This window comes from Mytilus californianus, unplaced genomic scaffold (assembly GCF_021869535.1).
Source record: "Mytilus californianus isolate M0D057914Y unplaced genomic scaffold, xbMytCali1.0.p SCAF_92, whole genome shotgun sequence".
Classification (NCBI taxonomy): domain Eukaryota; kingdom Metazoa; phylum Mollusca; class Bivalvia; order Mytilida; family Mytilidae; genus Mytilus; species Mytilus californianus.
The window spans coordinates 416951-444631 of NW_026262748.1; the positions used below are offsets into that span (position 1 = coordinate 416951).

Below are 27681 nucleotides of genomic sequence, written 5' to 3' on the forward strand. Positions count from 1 at the left end.
TTAAAACATAAACATGATTTAAGAACAAACACAACCTCTCAAAGGTCTTTTTTCATTACATCATATATAAACAACTGTATCTAGAATAAAACAACTACAGTTGATTAATGCAACCACTTTCAAAGCAAAAAGATATATTTCAAACATAACGATGAGTGACAGTGATATACTTCGTAAAATGATTTAAGAAAGGCAATGTCTATAACATACACAATTGATTGTTTTCAGAACATTAATAAGTCTATTGTCATGTCAGCATTATTACAGTTCATTGTGATCACACAGAATCCTCTGTTAAAAAATGATTAAACAGATGTGCTTTTAGCAGTAGTAAATGAATTTTAGTTTTAAACGGTGATTTTGATCGTCGTAACATTATCTTAAAAGTCCAAAATAACAAATAAGTCGTCACGTTTACTATATATGTCATTTTTTAGACTTATCGATTATTTCTTTTCTAATGACTGTCATTATATTTCCTTATTCAAAGATTGAAAAGTGGAAATATTTCATCAGGGGTCTATTGTTCAACTTGTTGTTAATGCTAACGAGTCGTTAAAATTTATTAATCATTCAATTGATTAGTGTTTTAGTGAACACGAACTACAATGTATACGATTTAAATTTACAACAAATTACAATAACACTACAGATTTTGGAGTAAGCGAGAAAAACATGTAAGAAAACCACTTAATAAATATGCATAAATATACAGCCAAGAATAAAAAGACACTTTTATTTGAGTTTACATGTAAAGCATTATTTTCTAAGGCTGAGATATAAAACACTAATAATCACACTCATCGGATTTAATTCACTTGCGAATATTAAATATTCATCTTTTAAGATGACATGCATATTTTGGCGCACAGGGTTTCTTTGCTAGGCATTTTTCCACCCAGCACAAAAGTCATGAGACAAATAAACACTGCCTCGGTGGTCTCGAGTACGGCAGGTCGTGGGTTGAAACCCCAGCAAGATCAAACCAAAGACTTTAAAATTGGTATTTGATGAGTCCGCTAATCAAGAGGCATTAATGGGTAAAAGGAAAAACTGGTTGGCTCGTAGTGAAGATAATATGTCTGAGGAGGGTAAAATGTCTTTCTACGGACTGTTGTCTTGTGAATTAGCACGTTAAAAATCTGGTTCAGCCAGTCGGTCTAGTACAAAGCAGAGTTAATATTCATAACGCACTAGCATGTTCTGGTCCTAAATATGCGTCTAATTTGTCGTGCAGGAAGTTATACAACCATACATCATCATCAGCATAAGACAAACAACCCATGCAGTAACACGATGTGTTTGATATTCATTATTCGTATTTTTTTTTTTCTTTCTTTTGTTTCTGAAATTTGAACATGTTGAATAAATAAGAGACGTATATACAACTGCTCCAAGGGTTAAAGGAATATTTTATTAGTTTATTTTTAATTGTTTAAAGTCATTACAGTACTGTGATTTTAGAGGATATATGATTTATTGATTGTAGTTTGCTGAACGTCTAGTGGCAAATATTTCATGCATATTTATGACGGAGAACAATTTAGAGAATGTATTTCAAACAAGAAGCTGCATGTTTTGCCAAACAAATAGAATAATAAACATAATCCATATATATATATAGTTATTCAGTTCATAGTAAACAGCCATCTTTGTTGGTCGTTTGTACTATAATCTCGCCCAATTGTAAAGGAGACCACAAAAAAGGACCAAATAAACATCTGCTACTTGTATATAATCTTTTTGTATGTGCCTGTCCCAAGTCAGGAACCTGTAATTCAGTGGTTGTCGTTTGTTGCTATATATCATAATTATATTTCGTTCATTGTTTTGTACACTTATAAGGACTTTAGTTTTCTAGTTTGAATTGTTTAACATTTGTCATTTCTATGCCTTTTATAGCTCATTCTTCGCATGCCGAGAAATTTCCTTCGTTGAAATTTTTCAAACATCCAGCAGGGCAAATTACACGGATGATTAATATTGACCATTTGGTACATGGCCGTGTTTTAAGCGACAAGTACATGCAGGTCATAAATTAATTGGTTGAAATCAAATATTTAACTATTTATGGGTGCCGTAGGAGGTTTGAGCAAGGATTTATTGGCATGATATGGGTTTTGCTCGCTATTGAAGGCCGTACGGTGGCCTACTGTTCCTAAACTTCTACATCATTTAGTCTCCGTTGGGGAGTTGTCTCATTGGCAGTCATACTACATCTTCTTATTTTTATATTTACTAGTATGCACCCGTGAATATCTGATACCCAAGATATATCATACTGTCGGATATTTTCATTGATTTTTATTATTGTTTTTGATTTGCAAAAAATAACATTTGTTCAGAGTATTGTTAATAAATGTAACGAACAAGCCGTTATTTCAGTTTAAAAAAAAACATTACATTACAAAATTGAATATTTAAAATTTTCACATGGTGTCTTTTAATGCCGTATGAATTTTAATGTTTGTTTTCGGTCACAGTTCTGTAATTTTCATTTTCACCAACCGTTATTATTATCTAAAATGTTAACTTGGTATGCCATGCATGATGAAATGCGGCCTTGAAAGAAAGCACCCTTCACCAACGCGTCAACAGAGTTTAAAATTCCACGGATTTACCTTAACGATGATTTCGTCATTTATAAAACAAACAAAAAACGTGTATCTGTAGATAGTTGTACTAAATAAACAACAGAAATAACAGGTTTTTGGAGGAATCATTATCATATGTATATATATTTAACAAAGACTTCAAGTTATTTGCTATAACTGTGACATCAAATTCCACGAAGATCATGGCCATGACGGTAAAATGAAGCTAGGATACATGTATATGCATCCAACATTTTAAAGAGAGGACCGATTACAAACACTGACAATGTATCCGAGTTGGAACAGCCACATGCAGCGTAAAACTAGTTTGAACAACGATTGAAACTTTTTTTTATAGAAACAAAATTTCAAGTTGCTCATTCAATGCAATTTAGAAATAGAAGATCAATCTATGTTGTTTTTTTCTCGACAAGCTCATCCCATCATTTCAGATATAAACAAGATTTGTGAATAAACAAATGAACATGCAAATATTTATTATTGCAAAATGTACTCTAACGCATTTGTTATTAAATAGAATGCATTTTACATTCTGCATTTACTGAAATTATTTATATTTCCAGTACATTTCACATTTCAAATAAAATATCCAGTTTTGATTAATTTAAAATGTTAACATGTTTAAAGAAATTATATTAAATCATATTTGGCACCCAAAAACAAGCTAAAAAGAAGAAGTCTATATTTCAATGCAGAAAAGGAAGTGATGGACCCTGTTTTACATTGCATTGTGGGAAACACTTGCATATTACCGAACATTAATCATATGATTAAAAGTTAATATAGTGATTAACTAATACAATGATTAAAATAAGTTGAACAACAAAATTTAGTCATTGTATTTACTAATCATGCGATTAACTTTTAACGACTCGTTAAAGTTAATCATATGATTAGTTTAACGACAAGTTGAACAACAGACCTCAGTCCTGTAAAATGTGTCAAGTCTTATCTCAAATAAACAGTTACTTGGGAATTATTTTATACTTGGAGGAGATAAAAGATAATGAGAAAAGGGTGAATTCTAGCAAAGTATTCTAACGTGTTCTTATCTATATGTACCAGTTAACAAAGATTTTCAAATCTTCGGTGATCGTTTTGCTTAAGATCAAAGAGTTGGCAAATTGAGGGAATAAAAAAAAAAACACTACGGTAAAAACATTTTTTTTACAATATAAAAGTAAGGAGATATCGTATGAACACCACTGTGTTAATTAGCAACCAGTTCTCATTGAAGAAGTTGTACGCAACTGTAGGCTAAGGCACGGCCTTCGACATTGAGCAAAACTCATACCGTAAGTTTTGTTTGTCTATCGACATAAACTTACAACTACTGACCGTAATTATACTATATCATATAGATGCCAACTTTCTAACATGTTAACGTTGCAATACAGGATACAATTGATAGATTGACAATGTTTCCAGCCGGACAATACACATAAACGAAAGTCTGTTACTCTTAAAGTTTGGGAATAAAGTTAAAGGTTTTTTTTAAGGCATTTGATCGATGGCGCTGCTTGTAGACTTCTTGTCCCTACAGAAATCACCAACTAGCGATCGGTAGTCAGTGATTGGGAACTTTGCCTTTCTTTATGTATCCTTTGATACAGAAGTCATTAGAAACTAGGGTTACAACTTTCTCAGGTAGATTGACTTTATATAACGCCTCTGGTCATAAGCTGCTTGCGAATTTGATAGCTATACATACCTGGCTCTCATATTTCGTTTTGTTTTTAAGACATCTTAATGAAGATAGATACAAAAAAAAGGTACGGACTGCATACAATTTGCATAGAGTGATTTTCGTTTTCAAGATATGCGTCAATACCGCTGCTGGTGAACAAGGGTTACAACTTTCTCAGGTAGATTGACTTGATATAACCCCTCTGTTCATAAGCTGCATAGGTATTTTATAGTTATACATACCTGGCTCTCATACTTCGTTTTGTTTAAAAGCGATCATAATGAAGGTAGATACAGAAAAGCGCTACGGACTGCATACAATTTGTAAAGAGTCATTTTCATTTTCAAGCTATGCGTCAATGTGGCTGCTGGTGAAATGCTTTTCAGCTAGCTCATCATCGGCTCAGTAGTTCTTCGGTTATGACATTATTCAAAACATATCTTTAACAAACTTTCCGATGATTGATGAAATAATACGAAACAAGATTTAAACTCCCTTAGGCATAATTGACATTATATGGTTTTGCCTATACTTTTATTACTATTTCTTGAGAAGCTCCTTACGTAATGAAGTAGTTATACTGCTTTCATTTTTTTTTTTGGATCCTAGCCAACTGGATGTTGACGGAATCAGAAAAGTGTTTCAGACACAAAATATTTATAAAGCTTTATTCTTATTTGCAAGCTACATGACATTAAAACCATGTATAATGTTTGCAACTTTGTTGATATTTTAAGAACATACTCACCCCAAAAATAATGTAGGCAGCCATCACGCCTCCTGCAATGGTAGCAAATCCCCCTGTACAAACGGCGAATAGCTCAGACATTGTTAGACTTTCAATATATGGCTTGATTAACAATGGTGCCTCCGTCTAGAAAAGTTGCAATATAGTATTTCTTAATAACAGAAATTTTATTTCAAAGGCATCATAATGAAAAGACGTTACTAAGTTGTAAATCTTGTGTCTAATCCATTTGTCATTTTGAACAATAAAATATGTCTAAACTATCATAATGAGTCCATTTATGTTCAGTAACAAAGAAACGAAATCCGTTTATAGATTAGATTATAATTCGTTGACAGTCATTTGTAAACATTTTTGAAGTTTCTCTATTCATTTTGTTTTTGCAATAGTATTGAGTATCTGACAATATGGTTTAGCATTACAACAAGAACAACAGTGAATTCCAGAGTCAATTGATAAAACCGAAGGGCAAAATAGGCACCCTCAAATCTGCATTACTGTCGTCAAGAAAATTTACAATAAGAATCAAAAGAATTAAGAAAGAAATAGTGAAATTAGACAACGTAACAAGTGAGCACTACAAACGTAATGAGACGCAGATTGCCTTATTCTTGAAGAAAGACTGCAAACCACAATAACTATTCATAAAATAACAAATAAAATGCCTATTCAAACTTTACTCAGTCTGTTTATAATTTGTAATCGTCATTCTGTGGTCAATTTGATTACCCGAATTTTTTTCCCAGTGTTTTACGTATTATATCAACCAATATATGAACAACAGCGAAAACTGCATACATTTCATTAAAATGTCGATGACATTTCTGTCGTTTGTACGAGGTTGAAGTCGTTGTAAAATGTAACTATAAACCAAGCCCCTACCCCACAGCTCTTTCCCATCGTTTTCGCCTAGCTCCAGAATGATGAGAATAAATAACAATAGAAGAAAAAACTGTGGTACTTTTTATTGATAATATAATTGTCTTTAACGTTAGTTCACAAACTATACAAGAAGTTAATCCTATAATATGAACAAAGGATTCAACGCTCACAAACAGGTTTAACACCGCCACATGCTTAGTGTGCCTGTCCCGAGTCAGGAGCCTGGAGTTTAATGGTTGGTTTTTGTTCATGTCTGTCATATTTCTTTTTCGTAAATTTTTTTATTATAAATTAGGCCGTTAGTTTTCCAATTGAATTGTTTCATATTTATATGTCGGGGTCTTTTATAGCCGACTATACGGTATGGGTATTTCTCATTGTTGAAGGCCGTACGGTTGCCCAAAATTGCTTACATCATTTTCATTTGAAAATTTGAGGATATTTGTCTCATACCACATCTCCTTATGTTTATAAAAACTAAAATCATCAATTCTTTAACAAAACTTTACAAATTTTCATCCAAATATTGGATTTCAATAAGTATGTGTATACCACTTATAAAGTAATAAGAATAATATGTTCAGTATTACATGCATTTTGTTGTTTAAAGTTAACAAATTCGAGTGGGAATAAATTTCCGTGTTGTATTTCAAACCAAACAAAAATTATTTCTGCCCTTTTTAAATATCTAAATCTGAATAAAAAGGAGAAGAACATTTTGATCGATAATATATTTGTTGAGTTTGGAGGATTGATATTTCAACAGACAGTCAGTATTCCAATGGGTACTAGTTGTGCATCCTTACTGGCCGATTTGTTTTTGTACTCCTATATTTCCGAATATGACTGCTTTGCCGAGTGTGAATTTGCATTGCTATATGACGTCTTTCGGTATTTATACATCCAACATTCGTGTATTTAGTTCTGATGTTTCTTTTGTAAGTCTGTTAGATATTGTCTTATCGTTTGTGGTTTGAATTCTGTATTTTCGGTACATTTTGCATGTGTCTTATTTGTCAGTATAGTCGTGTTACTAGTGGTTTGTCTACAGTGTTTTGGTTTTATGTTGTTTGTTTTCAAGTGTGTTTACTGTTTGTTCTTACTTGATCTTGCCTTATATTATAGTTATTTAATCTTTATTTTCTATATGTATGTAAAAGTTAAGATAATTAATCAGCTTTTTCATTTATATGATTTTTAGTTTAAAGCAACTATATGCATATGATTTATTTTGTTTATACACAGTTTTGATTTAGAAGAAAAACTATGGTTAGAATACAAATAATAACACCATTACAAACACAAGTACAATTTAATATTATTGTGATGATTAGAAAATACAAAAAATAACACCATTACAAACTTAATCCAAATTTTATATTCTATTTTTAGAAATTTACCTGTGAAAACATTCTTACACAGGTAAAAACGATGATTCACATATTTTTAACCTATAACATTAAATCAAGCAGATCTAGAAAAATCTTGCACGTGTTGGATATCTATTTATATTTATAATTATGTTTACATCGGACGGTTGGCAGTCTTCGGAGGTCATCTCGACGGTTAATTAGATGTCATCTAGACTCAAATACACACGAAATGCTGATACATATTATCGAGCCCATGCATTGTTTATCATTTAATAAAGTCTTTTTGTTATTAGAATATACGTTTTAGCACGTTTTAAATCACATTTGAGAATTTGAGTCAAATCGATGAACATGAAATTGACAACCAATGCCCCTTTAAATCAACCTTAAATAAATCAAATATACATGGTAATAACTGCCCTTTCCAAATTAAGATTTTTCAGATTTACACAGGAAACTCTAGACTAACATTTACGACAGAAGGGACAATTTTTGTATTCCTTATTGTTAATTTTCCTTTTTTGGACGGTGATGCTCCTTTGGCACCATCTTACGGTGTTTATATATCACAACTCGTTCGCTATGCCCGTGTCTGTTGTTATGTTTTGGATTTAATGAACGTAATCTATGTATTACTGGTAAATTATTAAGTCAGGGATTTCGTTACCACAAATTATTAAAACCTTTAAATGCTAACATGGATATAAAGATTTGGTTTTGAAGTTTGGTTGCACCTGTAGAAAACTTATTTCAAACGGGATAGCACATCCTTATTGTACGGAGATTTTGTTTACCGAGCCCAGAAATTTTGAAACTATCCGGTTAAACTTATCGATCTTTTGAATAAACTTATTCTTAAAGGTTATAAATTCAACATTGTAATTAGATCTTTGAACATTGTTATTATTGATTTTGTTATCAGTAAATTAAAATCAAATTAAAACATTATTTGTATATACATATGCACATTCATGGCTCTACAATCTGTCGATACCTGTATCTTGGCATTGCACAAGGTCATGTTTTTCTCTGACTGTTAATGAAGTCTTTACACTAAATCCATTGGATGTTGGATGTGTACTGATTGATATTGTAGTCTTAGATTCAAGATTTTTTTATTATTTTTTTGTTTTGTTTTGTTTTTTTGTTTTTTTTTTGGGGGGGGGGGGGGGGCTTTGAACTAGCTGTCAATATCTGCGAGTACTCTCAGATCTGTACGTAGTGTCTTTTAGTTATGGGAATGTATAAGTACCCTGCCACGTCCACTGTGTGCTCTGTGTTTTTGTTAGATGTATTTCTATTTGTATAAATCGGGTGAGTTAAGCCTTTTTCAACTGATTTTCATAGTTTGTTCTTCTTATGTTGTACTGTTACACCACTACCCAAGGTTAGGAGAGGGATTGGCGCCTTGAAAAGAGTTTAACCCCGCCACGTTCTGTATATGCCTTTCCCAAGTCAGAAGCATGTAATTGAGTGGTTGTCGTTTATTGCAGTTTCTCACTTGTTTTTGTTTGGTTTTCGTTTATTGTTTTACATAGTTTGTTCTTGTATTGTGCCGTTGCAACACCGTCCCAGGTTAGGGGGAGGATTTTACACCAACAGACTAGCTTAAGTACGTTACATTTTGTATGTGCCTGTCCCAAGTCAGGAGCCAGTAATTCAGTGGTTGTCGTTTGATGCTGTGTAACATATTTTTTTCGTTCATTATTTTGTACATAAATTAGGCCGTTAGTTTTCTTGTTTGAATTGTTTTACATTTGTTATTTTGGGGCCATTTATACCTGACTATGCTGTATGGGTTTTGCTCGTACGGTGACCTAAAGTTATAATTCCTGTGTCATTTGGTCTCTTGTGGAGAGTTGTCTCAATAGCAATCATACCACATCTTCTTATTTTTATATTTGTTCGATTTTGACAATGTGTTTTCTCACTGTTTATAAATGAGTGGTTTAATTTCATTTTAAGTGGAAATCAGTTTATAACAGGCGATTTTGTCAGTATGCAATGTTTTGTTTATGTTTAACAACGCGGTCAGCAATAATCTTACAGTCATAATAGGTTAATCCGATAATATTGTCGAATAATTAACTTAAATAACAGCAGATTACCGGTCCAAGGAATATACTAGCTGCTGCACTCAACGACTCAGTTGGGGATGTACCAAGAGAGATCGACAAAAACGTAGCGATGTGTCGTAGAATAAACTGCATCACTCCTAGGTAGTACAATATAGAGGTCATACTGCTAACAAATATAATAACTGGCAAAACCTAAAATAAAAAAGTTTTGAGATCGGTGTCATTCATATTGAGAAAAAAATCTTAAAGGAGTAAATGGTTGTTGATTGTATGTTCTTTAATGCTTTAATATTCGTGTTGCTTAGTCTTTGGTTTTCTATGTTGTGTCAACTGTACTATTGTTTGTCTGTTTATCTTTTTATTTTGGCCATGGCTTGTCGGTTTGTTTTCGATCTATGAGTTTGACTGTCCCTCTGGTATCTTTCGTCCCTCTTTTTTAATATCTTTCTAGTTGCCCATTATTTTTATCGCGTTTAAGATGCTTATAGATTAATCGAAATTTAATATGATACCCATACAAGCAGATTTACTATCAGATAACTGTTTCTTAGTCTCATTTTCTAGTATGATAATTGTCATTGTGGTTGTTTCGGATATTGGGTCATGTTAACTTTCCACTAACATCATATTCCATTTCAACCATACACTATTCCGTTATACGCTACAAACCATTTCACATTGAATATTACACGATTTAAGATTCAAAATTACCCATTATGTAATTTATTGATAGAGAATGAATGCGATTACAACACATTTCGTTTTTCAAAAAAATTTTAATAACAAAGCTAGTGTAAACCATATACACATTTCTCCTCCGCATGATCAATATGCTATTTCCGAAAAAAAACCAGGCATCATTCCAGATTGCGTCAAAACCTATTCGGTATTTTTTATGCAACTTAAATAATTTATGTATATTTTTTCTATAATTAAAAACCATGCAATGATATTTTAATTTCTTGAAAAATTTATATCAAAATTGGGTAAAAAAGAATAAATCAGTAATGGCTAGATTTTCTTTTAATATTGATGTATATCTTGTAAAATCGGTATTGGGAATCAGTATTCCTTGTTATCATCATCGATTGATATTCATGTAATAGAAGATTGGAGTTAAAGGTAAAATAAAAGCAGAGTCGATATCGTGCCTGCTGGCAGACTGTAATTTTCAGAGTAGAGAGAGAAGAAACGTTTGAACAACGAAATTCCCATCTAAGACCGAGATGAGCCCAGATGTTCCACAAATTACACCTGACCGGAGAACACACTTATTTCGTTGTGCATTTCGCACATGATATAACTTCACAATTTCATTTCTAAAAAACGTATTATTTTATTACTCACAAGCATAAATGTCTATTATATCACAGAAGACATTATAAAAATTAGTCAGTTTTTTATCTGTTGAACATTAACAAAATGTGGTCGTAAATCTAAACATTGGGTAAGGAAATATCTCGTGCCACATATTGTATACCATTTCAAGATGAAAACTAATTAAAAGATAACACAAATGAATGTCTTGTTCTAAATGGGAATCCTAGATATGTTAAACTACTTCTAGTAAGATGGTTAATTATGCCGGACAAGGACCAAAATGACTTGCACAAAATTACTGCTCCATATCTTGATCTTTTCCTCGATATTAACACCCCTGAACGAATTTAAACTAAAACCTATGACAAACATGACAATTTCAAACTCCTCATCTATCAGCAGATGCATAATCTCTGTTCCATCGTGTGCCGTTTACAATCCTCGGTTAATACGTTACGCTCGTACATGTTTACACTATACGGAGTTTATTAACAGGAGTGTGCTCCTTACTCATACACTGGTTGAACCAAGTTATATGGAACAACGACTGAAATCGAGGTAACATACGATAAACTCACTAGCGGCATCTTTACAGAGTCTTAGATCTTTGGATACCGTTTCAGTGGTCTGATCTGTAATTGTACTGATTGTGTTCTTTTCCCAATAGTGCCATTTTGAGTGTGAATTCGCATGGTGGATGGTTCATTTATAGCAGTAGACGCCACACCGTTGACACAAACGGTCTCGCTCCTTTTAGAGCTCATGCGATTCTCTTGCTGTTTGTTTTTTACCTTGATTTGTCTCTTTTTAATCGATTGATGATATTTTGATATCGTTAACCTTCCTATTCTGTCGCCTTAATTTACTTATGGGCTCCTCCAAATGTTTTTAGTTAGGTTTTTAACCTATATGGTTTCTGTTTTACCTGCATTTACTTTAGGCCTACAAAACGGCCTTTGAGTAATTCAATTAGATTATCCAAATGAAATAATGTAAAATAATACCAAGTGTTTTACCATAATAATGTCACTTTTGTATAAAAAAAAACTAACACTTATAATATTCATCATCATCATCATCATCTCAATCGTAATGATACTAAAGATTGAATCAGAACTAAACCAAGTCCACCAACAGCGTCGAAATTATAATTTGAATTATTTGTAGAAAATAGATTTTTCTCTTTATCATCCACATCTGATTGAATTGTTCGCAATGATTCTTAAGAAATTGCAGAATGGATAGAAGATACCTGATTTTTCTAAGTTATCTAATTTCCATAGTCAAATATAACAATCTCGAAATAACGTTGAAAACATGTTTTTCTTACTCTTGAATGAAAGATTATAGACTTGGAGATTTCAAACATAGTCATTGAAAATATTATCCACGCAACACAATAGGGCTAAAGTTTATGTTTCATTTAAAATATTCACTCAATAAATTTTTCCGACATACATGTAGTATATAAAGCTTACTGAAGTCCGTTCCAACTCATCATCTAAATGTGAGAGATTTGTTATATTTTTAATAACATTCCTTAACAAAAGCTTTGTTTTGATATTAAAAAAAAATTTGATCAATAAGTTACCTTCATTGCAAATGGATGTTTTTCATATGCTTCTCCAAATACGAAAATTGCTCCATTATTTGAATGTCCTAGGAACTCTATAAATCTGTCACCTAACCAAGAAGTGATTTGGTATCCAATGTCCCATCTTAAAATAATTATTCCTAATACAAATTGCAGAAACATTCCATTCAAGACTGGTTTCCATTTAACCTAAAACAATTAAATAAATGATCAATTTCATCTTATATATCGAAATATCAAATAAAACCAAAACATATGACTTACTTTTAAATACAAATTAAAGAACCTTAGTTTCGTGAAATTCTGTTGTGTGGTTTGAGAGGAGTTGCGATGACAAGAAACATGACTGACGGACTGACGGACTGACGGACTGACGGACGGACGGGTCAAAAACATTATACCCTCCGCAACTCGTTGCGTGGGGTATAATAAAGGCGACAGTAGTATACCGCTGTTCAAAAGTCATCAATAGATTAAACGAAAACAAACCCAGGCTGCAAACTAAAACCGAGACAATCATATCAACTATGAGCATAAGAGGAAAACAATGCAACAACAGAAACACTGAACTGCAACAAATACAAACGCAAACATACAGAGAAACGGACTATTTGATAACAACTGCCATATTCCTGACTTGGTACAGGACATTTTAAGAACAAATAGTGGGTTGAACCTGGTTGTTTGGCTAATCAAACATCCCGCTTATATGGCAATGTTAAAAATACCACACAAACGTTGTAAAGAAACACTAGCTTTGAATCATATGTTGCATATCGTCTTCCTGCAATAGAACACATTGATTTATGAACTTATTAACTATGTAAACTCATCATAGATCAAATATTATGACTAAGAAAATACGCGGGCTAAACGTTGATGAGTCAACAATGTATTGATATACTAGTAACATCCTTAAAATAGATATATGCTCATAAATAAAATTGAATCATTCTATTGTAAAGTATAGATGGTAAACCGTGTTCATATGTAGATTGATGCCACATTATATGAAGCTCTTATGCGTTAGTTTATTTTTGTATTAATGTTTAACCTGACTTTCAATTACAATGGTTATAACATAGTGAACAAGCTTAATGGTGGAGGCAGCCTGAGTAACCGGATAAAATCATTGACCGACGGAAAGCTTGCGATCTTTGTCAATTAGGATTAAAGACGAAAAGTCATCTTTGAAGTCCAGAGAAATCTGCGATAAAAACTGTATATATGGCAATTGTTTGTCTCAATATATTAGTATTTTTGTAAACAGGAAGTTGATAAGCGATGGATATAAAACACATCACAAGGTAACGTATGCTCATATGAAGATTTATACAAATATCATAAAGTCTTAATTAGTAGTTCTTGAAAACTAATACGATGAAAATATTATACATAGCAATTATGGGTCAGAATATTGAAGTTTTCGGCAAACAAATGCAGAAAGTGGATGAGCAATGGATGGGAAGATGATGTGAAAAATGCGTCGACAATTGCATGGGATAAACTGACAGATGATATGAGAAATTTTTTTTTTTTGGTTTCAATAATTAGCTTTAGACATAATCATAATACTTGGTAACTAATATAAAAAAAGGAATGTGGTTATGAGACAACTTTATCATTTATTTCTTCTTTATATCAAAAAAAAAATGAGCAGCTACTTAAATTATAATATCACTGTTAGCGATATATAATACCATACAATATTGCTAAACATAAATATTTTGTATATTCTATCTAATTTGATTAGTTCAGAAAAAATCAATTATGTGATTAGACTTTTTATGAACAGGCCTGTGTCATAATTGTGCCATCAATTATGCTGTAATACTCAAATGTGTCACTTTAATCATTAAATTGAAATACGTCACAGGCATCCATTTCTTACAAAATTGATACTAAACATGGTATGGACAAATTGTTCTAAAACAATCCGATTTTTCTATGATTAAGTATGAATTCAAAATGAAATTTGTAGAATTGCATAGTAAATAAGATACATCTACAAAATAAACACAGAATTGAAACCTTTGTCTGTTTCACAAATAAACGTGGTTAAAAAACTGCGAAAAAAAGGTACAATTTGGGTACCCTCCGGCTAATTGTCAGAGAAGAATTGGTCCAGACAAATACACAGTTGAACTCTCCATTTCTTTTTGAAACAACTGTTTTTGGAAACACACAACATTTGAGTACATTCGATCAAACGCATGTTGTCATCGACGTGTGAGACAAAAAGCTACAGATTTATGTACTAGCTGTTTTCCATTCGTTAGATGTGTTTGGGCTTTTGATTTTGCCATTTTATAAAGTACTTTCTTATTTGAATTTTCCTTGGAGTTCGGTATTTTTGTTATTTTACTTTTTATAACATGTCTTTCCTATGGAATTATTTCGCACGGGGTTTCATAAAGGGTCATAGGTCGTTATGTAGACTTGAAGTATTTGTTTTGGACGGCCGATTCTAATTATATTTTCTACTATAAAAACTAATCTTCTGTTATATTTGATAAAAACAACCATCGATAATGTCCTTACAAAATGACTTACAAGATTTTAATTGTAGTGTTAATTTATGATGAGTTTTTTTTTATTATGTATTATCTATTTATTTATTTTGACACAAAAACATGCCTTTGTGGTTTAAAACGTTAAGGAGAAAACAGTTTTCATTCGACTATTGAACGATATTGCATTTCTTAACATGTTAAATAAAAAAAAACATGTGCATTGCTTTTTGTTTGTTGATATCATGCAAATGAGAACCAAGTGCTTTCAAATGCATGTTGATGATTTTATCAACTGTTGGCATTTTGACATGACTTCGAAGTCCTACTTCAAAAACATAATTTTACTGTAATTAGCTTGAATATTTCTTTTCAAACTATGAATATCCTTTCTTGTACTTAATAAAATAATGGTCTGCCTGATATTGACAATAATTGATGTGTTATCCAAATATAAAAAACAAAATGATCAGTATTTGCAGAAGGTCGTTTTAATGACACAATTGAATTGTGGATGATCAGAAATAAATGTTTGACCTGAAATATGTTTGAAAACACCTTTTTTTCGTGTATAACAGGTTTTATCTCAAAATTGCTTAATTTTGTTTTCAAATGTTTGGGAGTTTGTTTTACATTAAGGCTGATGTTCGGACGGAATTTCAAAAATCGTGACGTACACTTTGAAAACAATCCTTTAACAGTTTAAGTCTTAATTGTTTTAAGTTCAAAAGGTGTCCCAGTATTTTAGGCATCATCAGAAATGTAATTGTCGAATAAAGGCGAACATATATATAGGAGTTTCAGAATTGAAAATTTGTTTTACATATAAATATATCATTTATACTATGCCTGTGAAGATTAATGTTTCAGTACTTACTTCAGACGGATATCTAGAAAAACCATACGCCCCAATCACCATTACTACAATGCCAACAATTGAAATCAAATTTTTTGGTGCTGTAAGGCCGATTTCAATGATAATGTAGGATACAGAAAAAATAATCATTCCTGCAATGACTGTTTTCTTGACCCTGTTGAAGGAAAAAATATACTCTAAGAAAACAAAACAAAAGAAAAGAAAAAAAGATTTAAGAAACAGCTACACTCTATTGCCAATAAGCTTGCTGTATGGGATTTGCTCAATGTTGTAGGACATATCGTGAAATATAGTTGTTAACTTAAATATCATTTGGCCTCTGGTGGAATGTTGTCTCATTGTCAATCATTCCACATTTTTTCATTTCTATATTGACGTTTTAATTGATATGTACTTTGAGGAATTCAATGGACATGCTTGTCCTGTCATTTTACTAAACATAAAGGTAGCACTATTCCTTACTTACGTTAGCACGATTGTTTCCGGAAATGTTAATTACTACTTTTGCTGTACCGAAAATGCAATGTCTTTCAATATGGAAATTGAAAGTACAGCTGACTAAGTCATGTTTTGCTAACTCATTTGGATTTTCATGGATATGACATTGTATTCTCGTTTTCGTCATAAAAAGAACGAACATTCAAATTAGGCTATACAACAAAATGAATCATATCGTCAAAAAATGGAAAATCGGTCTTGGATCAAAGACAGGAGCTCAAGATAGGGGTAAGTTGACCTTGAATCATTAGTAGAATTTTCATTTGGTTATAATTATCTGGGTTTTAAGGAAATGTTTGTGATTGTTTCTATGTTTTTTTTTATTATGGAAACATTATTATCAGTATTCAATTTTTTGGGGTAATTCATAAGAATACTATAAAATGGGGATGTATTTGTTTTAACAATTGTGACATGTGAATATCAAAAATAAAGATTGTTAACACTATGACAGTAGACTACAGTTTAGACATCATCCCAAAATCATGCCAAATTGTGCATTAATAAAGGCAACAGTAGTATACCGGTGTTCAAAAGTCATAAATCGATTGAGAGAAAACAAATCCGGGTTACAAACTAAAACCGAGGGAAACACATCAACTATTAGAGGAAAACAAAGGAACAAGAGGAACACTGAAGTGTAACAAAAACAAACGCCAATATACATAGAAACGAACTATTTGATAACAACTGCCATAATCCTGACTTGGTACAGGACATTTTAAGAAAACATGGTGGGTTGAACCTGGTTTAATGGCTAGCCAAACCTTCCGCTTTAAATACCATTAGATATATATATTCCTTAAATATTAACAATAGACTTTTGTAACGATTTCTTATATTCTTGGCTTGTTTCTTAATAAAGATAAGACGCATTAGTTCTGGTCTTTTCTGTGCACGTGATTGCATCAGTTTTGAAAATTTGATCAAATCTGAACGTTGTTTTAACTGAAACATATCGTATGTAATTTATCTTACCACGGGGAAATACGCTTCCAAGCGCTATGTTTAAAACATTTGAAGTTAACTGGATATTTCGACAGCACTTTTTTTAATAAAATGAACAGCATTGTGATAATTGACCCAACAAGAAGACGGTAGGCTGATTCTGTTCCAAATTCGTGTAGCATAGCTGTCACCAAATACCAACAGTACAGACAAAAAAGGATAAAGAAAATAATAGATTTGATCAAAGATTTGTGTTTCTTCCAGAACTCTGCTACAAAATTTTGCATGATAACGACTGGATGACCACTAGCTTTAACTGATTTGGAGCATCCTTCCTGTTCTTGGTTATTGTTGGACAGTGAATATTCATCTTTCTACAAAACAAACAAAAAATGTTCCACAATTAAATATATTTTCCAAGATAATTTTTAAGATTCAAGATCAATTTTAACTTCCAAAATGTTAATCAAATGTCGAATCAACAGTAAATGATTCATCCATACTTTTATATACTGTTTATCTAGTTTGATTTGTGGTGTTGGCTTTAAGTAATGGCAAAATATTCTCGAATTCATTATTTGCGTTTAACGGTGTGCAATAAATTCAAATGAAAAATTTAAAACCAATTGTTCAGAGAACAATTGAAGGTCTTTCCACATCAATTTTATTAAATGTTAATAAGAAGCTACTTCCGGTTTACTCAAAGTTATTTTTGGTGTCCAATCATAGGTTTCTTCATACTGATTCAATGAATATATGGTTTATATATACTTTTGCCTGAAATAAGGGAGTTAATTGCCAACTTCTGTTTAAGAAAATGTCTCTTCCGGTCTCATATGATAGCTGTATTTACACTGATTCCAAAAATATATTGTTTATATATACTTTTGCCTGTAAAAAGGGAGAAAATTGGCTACTTCCGGTTTAGAAAATGTCACTTCTGGTCTCATATGATAGCTTTATCCGCACTGATTCCAAAAATATATAGATTGCTTATACCTATGCCTGTAATAAGGAATATAATTTGCTACTTCCGGTTATAGAATGTCACTCTAGGTCTCAAATGATAGGATTATGTATGCCCATTTAAAAAAATATATGGATTCAGGTACTTTTTCATGAAATAAGTGCAAAAATGCTTACTTCCGATTCAGGCAATGTCACTTCCGGTTGACATTTTTCAAGGTCATATGTCACCCAACATTTTCCAAAAGACCTTATGGTTTTTATCGTGTACCAATCTGAGGTAATAATCAATTTACCTTAAAATAAAACATTTATGGGGCAATAACTCCTATACGTTGTCCTTCGATTGTTTCGGACCAAATGTATCATATCTTCATCACAATAAAGCAAACAGTTTGTATTAGTTCTTTTACATATAACTTTAAAAGTATTAGACAAAATGCAAAAACAAGTAAAAGACAAATTCAGAACATGACCTTGACCTTTGACCTTGACCTCATTTTATAAGTTAGGACCCAAGGACCTCAAAAGGATTCTAGGTTAATACGACTTACGGTTTTTGAGTTACAATAACATAACGACAAAATTATTTGGTAAAGGTAGATAACTCCTATAAGATTGCAACCGAATCGCTTCGATCCAAATCAGCCAAAAATTCCTTAAGATGTAATGAACAAATATGAAAAAGAATTTTGTCGTTATCTTTTTTGGTTACGGAGGAGATACACTTACAAGAAAAATATTATTTGGGGAGATAACTCTTACAATAAAAAAAGTCTTTGGCTTAACATGATGAGTTTTAGAAGCGCATTAACTGTTCGATATAATATCAAAAATATCTAAGGGACATCTTGCAAAACAACTTTATACCGCAAGAAAATGGTTTCGTGGAAGAAAAAAAAATAATAATAATAACAATAATAATTAAAAACCAATTATTCAGAGAACAATTGAAGGTCTTTCCACATCAATTTTCTAAATAATTGATAAGAAACTACTTGTGGTTTAATCAAAGTTTCTTTTGGCGTCGGATCATAGGTTTCGTCATACTAATTCAATAAATATATATTGTTTCTACTTTTAGGGTCAAGGTTAGGGTTTGGGTTTTGTTTAAAATAAAACCAACTTCCGGTTTAGAAAATGTCATTTCCTGTCTCATATGATAGCTGTATTTACACTTATTCCAAAAATATATGGTTTATATATATTTTTGACTGTTAAAAGATACAAAATTGTCAGCTTCAAGTTTAGAAAATGTCACTTCCGGTCTAATTTGATAGCTTTATTCACAGTGATCCCGAAAATATATAGTTTTATATACTTATGCCTGTAATAGGGGAGATATTTTTTTACTTCCGGTTAAAGAATGTCACTTCCGGTCTCAAATGTAAGTTTATGTATGCCCATTTAAATAATATATTGTTTCTAGGTACTTATCCATGAAATAAGTGCAAACATGACTACTTCTGGTTCACTCAAGGTCACTTCCGGTTCATACTTTTAAAGGTCATATGTCAACCAACATTTTACAAAAGACCTAATGGCTTTATCATGTACCAATCTTAAGTAATAATCAATTTACCTTTAAATAAATCATTTTAGAAGCAATAACTGCAATAAGATGTTATCGGATTGGCTAGACAAATGTAACATATCTTTATCACAATAAATCAATCAATTTGCACTAGTTCTTTTATATATTGCTGGGTCTTCCAAGTGCTCCACGAAACCTCTTTCTAAATTATTAACATCTATTTTATCAGCAATCAAAGCTGGGCTCCAAAGTTATTGTGAAACTGCCTATTCTAGAGGTGGCGTGAATCAGATGTGGATACTAAAAAATTCCAAAGATCTTTTAGAGTACATACAATCTAAGACTCTCTCATCTTGCAATAGTATTAAAACATTTGACTTTTCTACACTTTACACAAGTATTCCCCATTCCAAACTAAAAAGACAAATTGAAAGAGTTGGTATAACTTTGTTTCATTAAAAAGAATGGCGAACGTAGATACAAGTATCTTGTCTTGGGGAGGGATAAATCCTACTTTGTAAAGAATCAAACTGACATTATCAAGATGCGTGATTTCTTGATTGACAACATATTTGTTACGTTTGGAGGACGTGTTTTTCAACAGACTGTATGAATTCCTATGGGAACAAATGGTGCCCCTCTTCTTGCCGACTTGTTTCTTTATTATTTATTATTATGAGGCTGACTTCATACAGGAACTTCTTAGGAAGAAAGATAAGAAGTTAGCAATATCCTTTAACTTTACGTTCCGCTATATAGATGATGTTCTCTCACTAAATAGTACAAAATTTGGTGACTATGTTGAACGAATCTATCCTATCGAACCAGAGATAAAGGATACTACAGATACAGTTAAGTCTGCCTCATAACTTGACTTACAAAAGAGATGATTTCAGCTTCCCAATTGTGAACTTTCCAATATATGTAGCAACATTCAAGCAGCGCCTGCATACGGAGTATATATCTCCCAATTGATACGATATTCCCGGGCTTGTATTTCCTATCATGATTTCCTTGATAGAGGATTGCTGCTCACAAGGAAGCTATTAAACCAAGAGTTCCAAATGGTGAAGTTGAAATCATCCCTTCGTAAATTTTACGGACGCCATCACGAGTTGGTTGACCGTTATGGAATAACCGTTTCACAGATGATATCGGATATGTTCCTTATGTCGTAACTACAATACCCTTCCCTTTTCCCGAATGTGACCTTCCGAATTAGACTATTTACCGGATTTTTAATAACAAAAGCAACACGACGGATGCCATATGTGGAGCAGGGTCTGCCTACCCTTCCGGATCACCTGAGCTCACCCCAGTTTTTGGTGGGGTTCGTGTTGCTTAGTCTTTAGTTTTGTATGTTGTGTCTTCTGTACTATTATTTGTCTGTTTATCTTTTTATTTTTGTTCATGGCGTTGTCAGTTTGTTTTCGATCTATGAGTTTGACTGTCCCTCTGGTATCTTTCGTTCCTCTTTTATATATTACTTAAAAAGTATTGGAGAAAATGCAAAAACAAGCAAAAGTCAAAATTGAAAACATGACCTTGACCTTGACCTCATTTTCTAAGTTAGGACCCAAGGACCTCAAACAAAAAGACTCTTGGTTAATATGGCTTACGGATTATGAGTTACAAAAACATAACGACAAAATTATTTGGTAAAGGTAGATAACTCTTATAAATTTTCAACGGACCGATTCGATCCAAATCAGCCAAATTTTCCTGAAAATGTAACGAACAAATATGAAAAAGAATTTTGTCGTTATCTTTTTTGGTTACTGAGGAGATACACTAACAAGAAAAACAGTTTTTGAGGAGATAACTCTTACAATAAAAAAAGTCTTCGGCTTAACAAGATGAGTTTTTAAAGCGTAATAACTGTTCGATACAATATCCAAAATACCTTACCGACATCTTGCGAATCATCTTGTTAAGCCGAAGACTTTTTTATTGTAAACAATCACACCATCTTCAGCGCGTGCTACCTAAGATAAAATTGGAATTTTCCCCTTTTCCGAAAGAATTAGAAATGCGCAGGTCCGATTTCCTTTAAATACAAAATTGAATGAAATGCACACACAATAAGTAAATGAGACACAAATTCCGGGAAACCGTATTTAAAAAGAACATTTATAAAGGAAGATGCAAGGATATTTTTGGAGGGGTGTTTAAATCCTTGCATGTTCCTAGAAATATCATAATTTAAATATTAATAAACATATTGCACGGACCCATTTTCGCATGTTCCTGGAGGCTAAGTCCAATGTGTTTAAACAGGGGAACTAGGCTCTCAATTCCTTTTTCGCTTGTTCCTAGAGGCTAGGTCCCATGTGTTTAATCAGCCAGCAAACCAACCAACCAATCAATCAATCAATCAATCAATTAAGAAAAGGCCTATCTCGAAAATAACGAATAAGGCAACACTGAAAGTTTCAACATGCAAGTTATGCCTATGATAATAAACTTATTTCTGCTTGTATCATGTACCCCTAATCTGTCTTAATTCATGTTTAAAAACATATCAGTTCAAAATAAAGGACATCACCAGTATGTGTTAATATCTTTCCCATCAAGCGGATGACTGACAGTAATTATTGCTACATTTATGTTTTTGCCTCCATACAGCTTGATTTTCAAATGCATTGAATTAAATATAATGAATTAGCTCTGACATAGTTTTGTATCAATCTATCCAAAACAGCTCAGAAGTTTCCCTTGCTCGTGGGTTATTTGTCATCTGGTGCACGAGACCCCACTGGAGACTTGCAAAAATTGTGCTCCATAAATATAGTGATATTTAAATTTATATTCATTTATCAATTAGTCCAGCAATGGTTATAAAAGAGAGGCGAAAGATATCAAAGGGACATTTAAACTCATAAGTCGAAAAAAAACTGACAACGCCATGGCTAAAAAGGGTAATGACCAACAGATAAACAGACAAACAACAGTACACAAAACACAGCATAGAAAACTAAAGATTTAGCAACAAGAAACCCACCAAAAACTGGGGCTATCATAGGTGCTCCTCGGGGGAAAGCAGGTCCTCCTCTAAATATGACACCCGTCGTGTTATCATGTAAGTACAAACCCGGTGATAAGTCTAAGTCGGTAGGTCACATTCGGGAAAAGGGGATGGGATTGTAGTTACGACAATAGGAACATCCGTCATCATCTGTGAAAAAGATATTTCATAACGGTCAACCAACTCGTGATGATGTCCGTAGAATTTTACAAAGGGATGATTTCTACTTTACCACTTGAAAATCTCGGTTTAATAGCTTCATTGTGAGTAGCAACCTTCTATCAAGGTAATCACGATAGATAATACAAGCCCTGGAATATCGTATCAACTATCGTATAAATTGATGTATCATTTTCAATGTAATAAAATTGCATTGCATCTTGACATGTAAATTTATATAATTAACATGTAATCCACAATCAATAATTTATTGTACGATTACTGTAAGGTTTCAAAATCGAGAGACAGCTCCAAAATTATGAAATTTTATGCAGGTATTTTGTTTTTTAATTGAGTTTTCTTTTAAAAGTTTAAACTTTATTGACAGCTTATGTGTTGCAGCTTTAAGGTTCATCTATACACTTAAACAAAAATGGCTGTGTTAACACCATGAAATTTTCTCTGAGTACAGACATACTGTGTAATTTTAAAAGTGTTAATGCCTGGTAGCACCATTTTTGTCGAAGTGTATAGATGAACCTTAATGCCTAAATTGAAATTAGTTTATATTTTTTTTTCGTCATTTACATCCTTCAATTAGTATTGGGGATATAAAAAAATGTTCAAAACGAGTAGAACATATACAATGTTTACAATATTGGCTTAAGTAGAAAACAAAGGGAAAAAATGAATACATTATATTTACTTATACATGGCCTATGAGTGTCCAGTAAGGATTGTCTGTTCTGATGTTAGTTAAAAATGTTAATAGCAAATTCCAATTGTTGTATGTTGGGGCTGTCTATATCGGCAATCTTTAGATCTAGAGCTTTCAATAGTCATACGTAAGGCAATAGAACTGCAGTAATGCTCCTGGAAACGCCAACACAATTTCCTTGTATGAATAAACATATCTCTGGTTTAAAAGACAGATTTCTTTTGTCTTTAGCATTCATGGCTCTTTTTTTAATTTCCGATGATTATTATCAAAAACCTAGGCGCACACAAAAAAAAAATAGAATTACTAGTATTTTCGACGTTTACTTTGTATTTTATTATTAAACAAACTCATCACAGATGCTAGGCTTATATTTTGTATTTTTCGTCTACAAAATACACATCAGGGACGATCCAATAAGAAAACATCAAAAAAGGCCGAATTAATGTACGAAGTTGAAAAGCATTGAGGACCCAAAAATTCCGAAAGGTGTAGCCAAATACAGCTAGGATATTCAATTCCTGCACCCAGACAAACATAAAACTCGAATACATAAAGTCGTTTCTGCAATTGTTTAACTCGACTTGCCTAGTCCATGATGTCTATTATGGAAGTAGATAAATTGCATTCAAACAACATATGAAAGAAACCTCGCAACCTGCAAAGGCAGCAGCTGAAAGAATTAAAACAATGCAAAATTTTTACTGAACCAGCTGCGAATATGAGAATTTAGATGTAATGCTTTTGTAACTATACACGTGTTTTACGTGCAGCAATGAAAACGACTGAATGGATTACCAGTCATGCACATGCATAATGATTGGCACTGTTGCTTGCAGACGTCCAAGAATAATGAATTGAATCAAGTTTGTTATTCATGCGTAACAATTTTTCTTCTCTGTTACTGCCCTCATGACGTCATCATAAATAAAACAATTTAACGGTTTGAAAGGTCGTATAAGTGACACCTCCTGAAAAATCTTTTTGATTCGCCTGTGATGTCCTTTAGTAGTTATTTACTATATAATAATTAATGCAAACACAAATATCTATATTTTTTGACAATATGCTTCCACAATGCGAGCTCATTTGCATCACAAGGGTAAACATACAATACGAAAATGAAAGTCGTAAAAACAAGATGAGGCACTTTTCCGTACAAAACAAAATAAAACTAATCAGACGTTTGTGGACAGTTCCAAGTATAAAAGATCCTATCAAGGGCACTGTGTTGTCTTAAATTCAAAGTACAATCCTATTAGTTCCAGATATCATATATTTTAAAATTCAGATCATCATCAAATAGAAATTAATACTTATCTCCGCACGCAGCCGTGTACACCTGTAATACAACGTATTTTGTACTTTATCACACTGAAAAGAAGTGAAGTTTCCCAAACGTAAAACTAAAAACCTGAAATCATTTAAAACTTCGGTAACATAGGTGAAACGAAATAACAAGCTACAAACGGAAACGTCGTAGATCACCAGAATGCGAAATACATTGACTAACAACAATTTAATCAGTCTGATCAGTCTGTACTTGTTTTGCGAGTTCGCATCGTCGAAAACATGTACGACAAGAATGAAAATCCTTACAAACATCTCTCTATATACAAACCAAAGACAAATCGATGTTAAATAGTCACTTGAGTAGCTAGATAGGTGAATGTACTACTTTAAGTATTGTCGTATCTACATCATCTCATCACACCTGAGTAAGTTCGCCATTTCTATCAAATCTTATCGGCCATGTTCTATTGGTTGTCTCAACACGATTTCCATATGAAATGTGTTAGACAAAATGTTGAAATATCGCGAACTATATAAAAATCAAATTTTGCTTGATTCAATCGAATATTACGTCAAAAATAATGGATATCAAGTGAAAAAGGTGAGATATATACTCTTTCATATTGATTAAGGCTGTATAGTCGTTGGTAAAAGTTAAAATTAAAACATTTAGGAAAGGATTGATGAACATCCTGCAAAATTTATTTAAAACCAAAATATAGCTCAATACATATCCTATCGCGCCGTGACAAATATGTTGTTGTCTCCACAGTCAAGATCCACGCAATGTCTTGTTTGGTTTAAGATTATTTTTGTTAAAGTGTTTTATACTGGAATTAGATGTTGACGATTTATTTGGAAACGAAGCATATCCTACCACAATTCTTACAGTAGAGCACAAAAATACCAATTTTGTCTACATGATATTAAATTGCCCAAGCATTCTAAGACACAACGTTTTATATATGGTCTTCTAAACATTCCAACCGCTATCCAAAGTATACACTTATATTTGGTCGACAATCATATCCGGCTTGAGAGTAACTGTGAAATAGACTACTCTAGAGGCAATGTTAATTAGACGAGGTGCTATATAATTCAAAAGACTTGTTAGAATTCATACAATATAAGTTCTTCTCCTCGAGCAATAGTATACACATATGTAGTATAAGAAGATGTGGTTTGATTGCCAATGAGATAACTCTTAACAAGAGACCAAATGACACAAAAATTGACAACTTTAGGTCATCGTACGGCCTTCAACAATGGGCAAAGCCCATACCTAGTTTACTTGTGTAATCATTACATAGTTTTATGTGTAACAGATAAAATTTATTGTACACGATTGAAAAATCCACTGTATTGCACTAAAAATTGGAACTGTATATAAAGATCTGCTGGACACGATAGAAAATAAAATTTTGAATGACAAACAGTTACACAGAATAAATTGTATCTGTTAAAGTGATAGACGGTAATATCGTGTTCTCTTTGTAAACTTAAATTAGAATGAAGGAATTTTTAAAACTTTGTTACGTAAAATTATTGATTATTGAAGAAATATATATCCCTTTTAAGAATTGAAATTATGCCTTGAAAACAACCTTAATTCATATTTTTATTATAAATGAATATAGTCCTATTCTGAAAAACTTGTTTCTCTACTCGAATGAGACATACGACATGCAAAAGGTTCCAAAGATATATAAAGAAATATAAGCATCGTTATATAACTTTAGGATCTGCTATTAAAATATGCTCTCTCATCCAATGATCCAAAGTTTGATAACTATATTGCTTTATCTATTCCAGTAAATTTGAAATAATTTATACCAAAGTTTAAACAAAAGTCTGTTTTAAATCATACATCTAAAAGTAAAGCAAGAGTCTTTTGATCACTAAACTTGACTATTACATATTTCTAAACTTTATAGTTCTATATATTAATATTCCAATGGCACCTTCTTATGGAACATATATTTCACAGTTGATACGATATTTCCTGAATGAAGGGTTGTTTCTTACAAGGCATCTATTGAAAACAGGATTATTACAGGTAAAGTAAATTTGTTTGAGTTTTCCACATGAAACACTTCATTATTTAGTTGACTGTTATAATTTTTTTCACAAATGATATATTTCACTTGTACTCGAGCGTCAATCCTTTACCCTTTTACTAACTGCCTTTTTAGTCTTGTGTTAGCGTGTTCACCTCGAGTGCGGAGGTCGTGGGTTCGAACCCTGGCCGGATCAAACCAAAAGACTTTTAAATTGGTATTTGCTAAGAGTAAGAGCAAAGACTTGGTCGGTCATGAATCAGAATAATGTGTCCGGTTATAGTGACATGTCCTCCTGCGGACTACAAGTTTGTGAACTAGCACTTTAAGATTCCGTCTCAGCGTGTCGGTTCAGTACAAAGCAGGGTTAATGGTACGGGTTTTTACTCGTTGTTGAAGGCCGTTCGGTTGTCTATAATTGCTTACATACACTTCAGTTGAATTTTAGTGGATATAAATAAGAAGATTTTGAATGAATGCCAATGAGTCAATTCTCCATCCAAGTCACAATGTTTAAAAAGTTAACAATTATAGGTTAAAGTACGGCCTTCAACACGGAGCCCTGGCTCACACCAAACAAGCTATAAATGGCCCCAAAATGACTAGTGTAAAACAATTCAACAACAAAAACCAACGATCTTATTTATATTAAAACGAGAAACACTAATGAAACACACCAACAATCGACAGCATCTGAACAACAGGATAGAAAATGTTAATACAGAAGACACTCTCATTCCACCAGACAGAATATCCCGCAACTTAAACAGCAACGGTTTCAACTTTCCAACATGTAGAA

At 32.4% G+C, this 27681-nt stretch overlaps 1 protein-coding gene across 1 annotated transcript in view; it reads right to left on the reverse strand.

The window, feature by feature from the left end:
* The window catches only part of LOC127717245 (solute carrier family 28 member 3-like), a 64671-nt gene that overhangs the window by 17016 nt on the left and 19974 nt on the right, over positions 1-27681 (reverse strand). The window contains exons 3-6 of the mRNA XM_052222990.1: positions 15685-15838; positions 12295-12486; positions 9414-9575; positions 5051-5176 (exon numbers count right to left, since the gene is read on the reverse strand). Coding sequence (XP_052078950.1) covers positions 5051-5176; positions 9414-9575; positions 12295-12486; positions 15685-15838 — 634 coding nt within the window. The remainder of the gene's footprint in view (positions 1-5050; positions 5177-9413; positions 9576-12294; positions 12487-15684; positions 15839-27681) is intronic.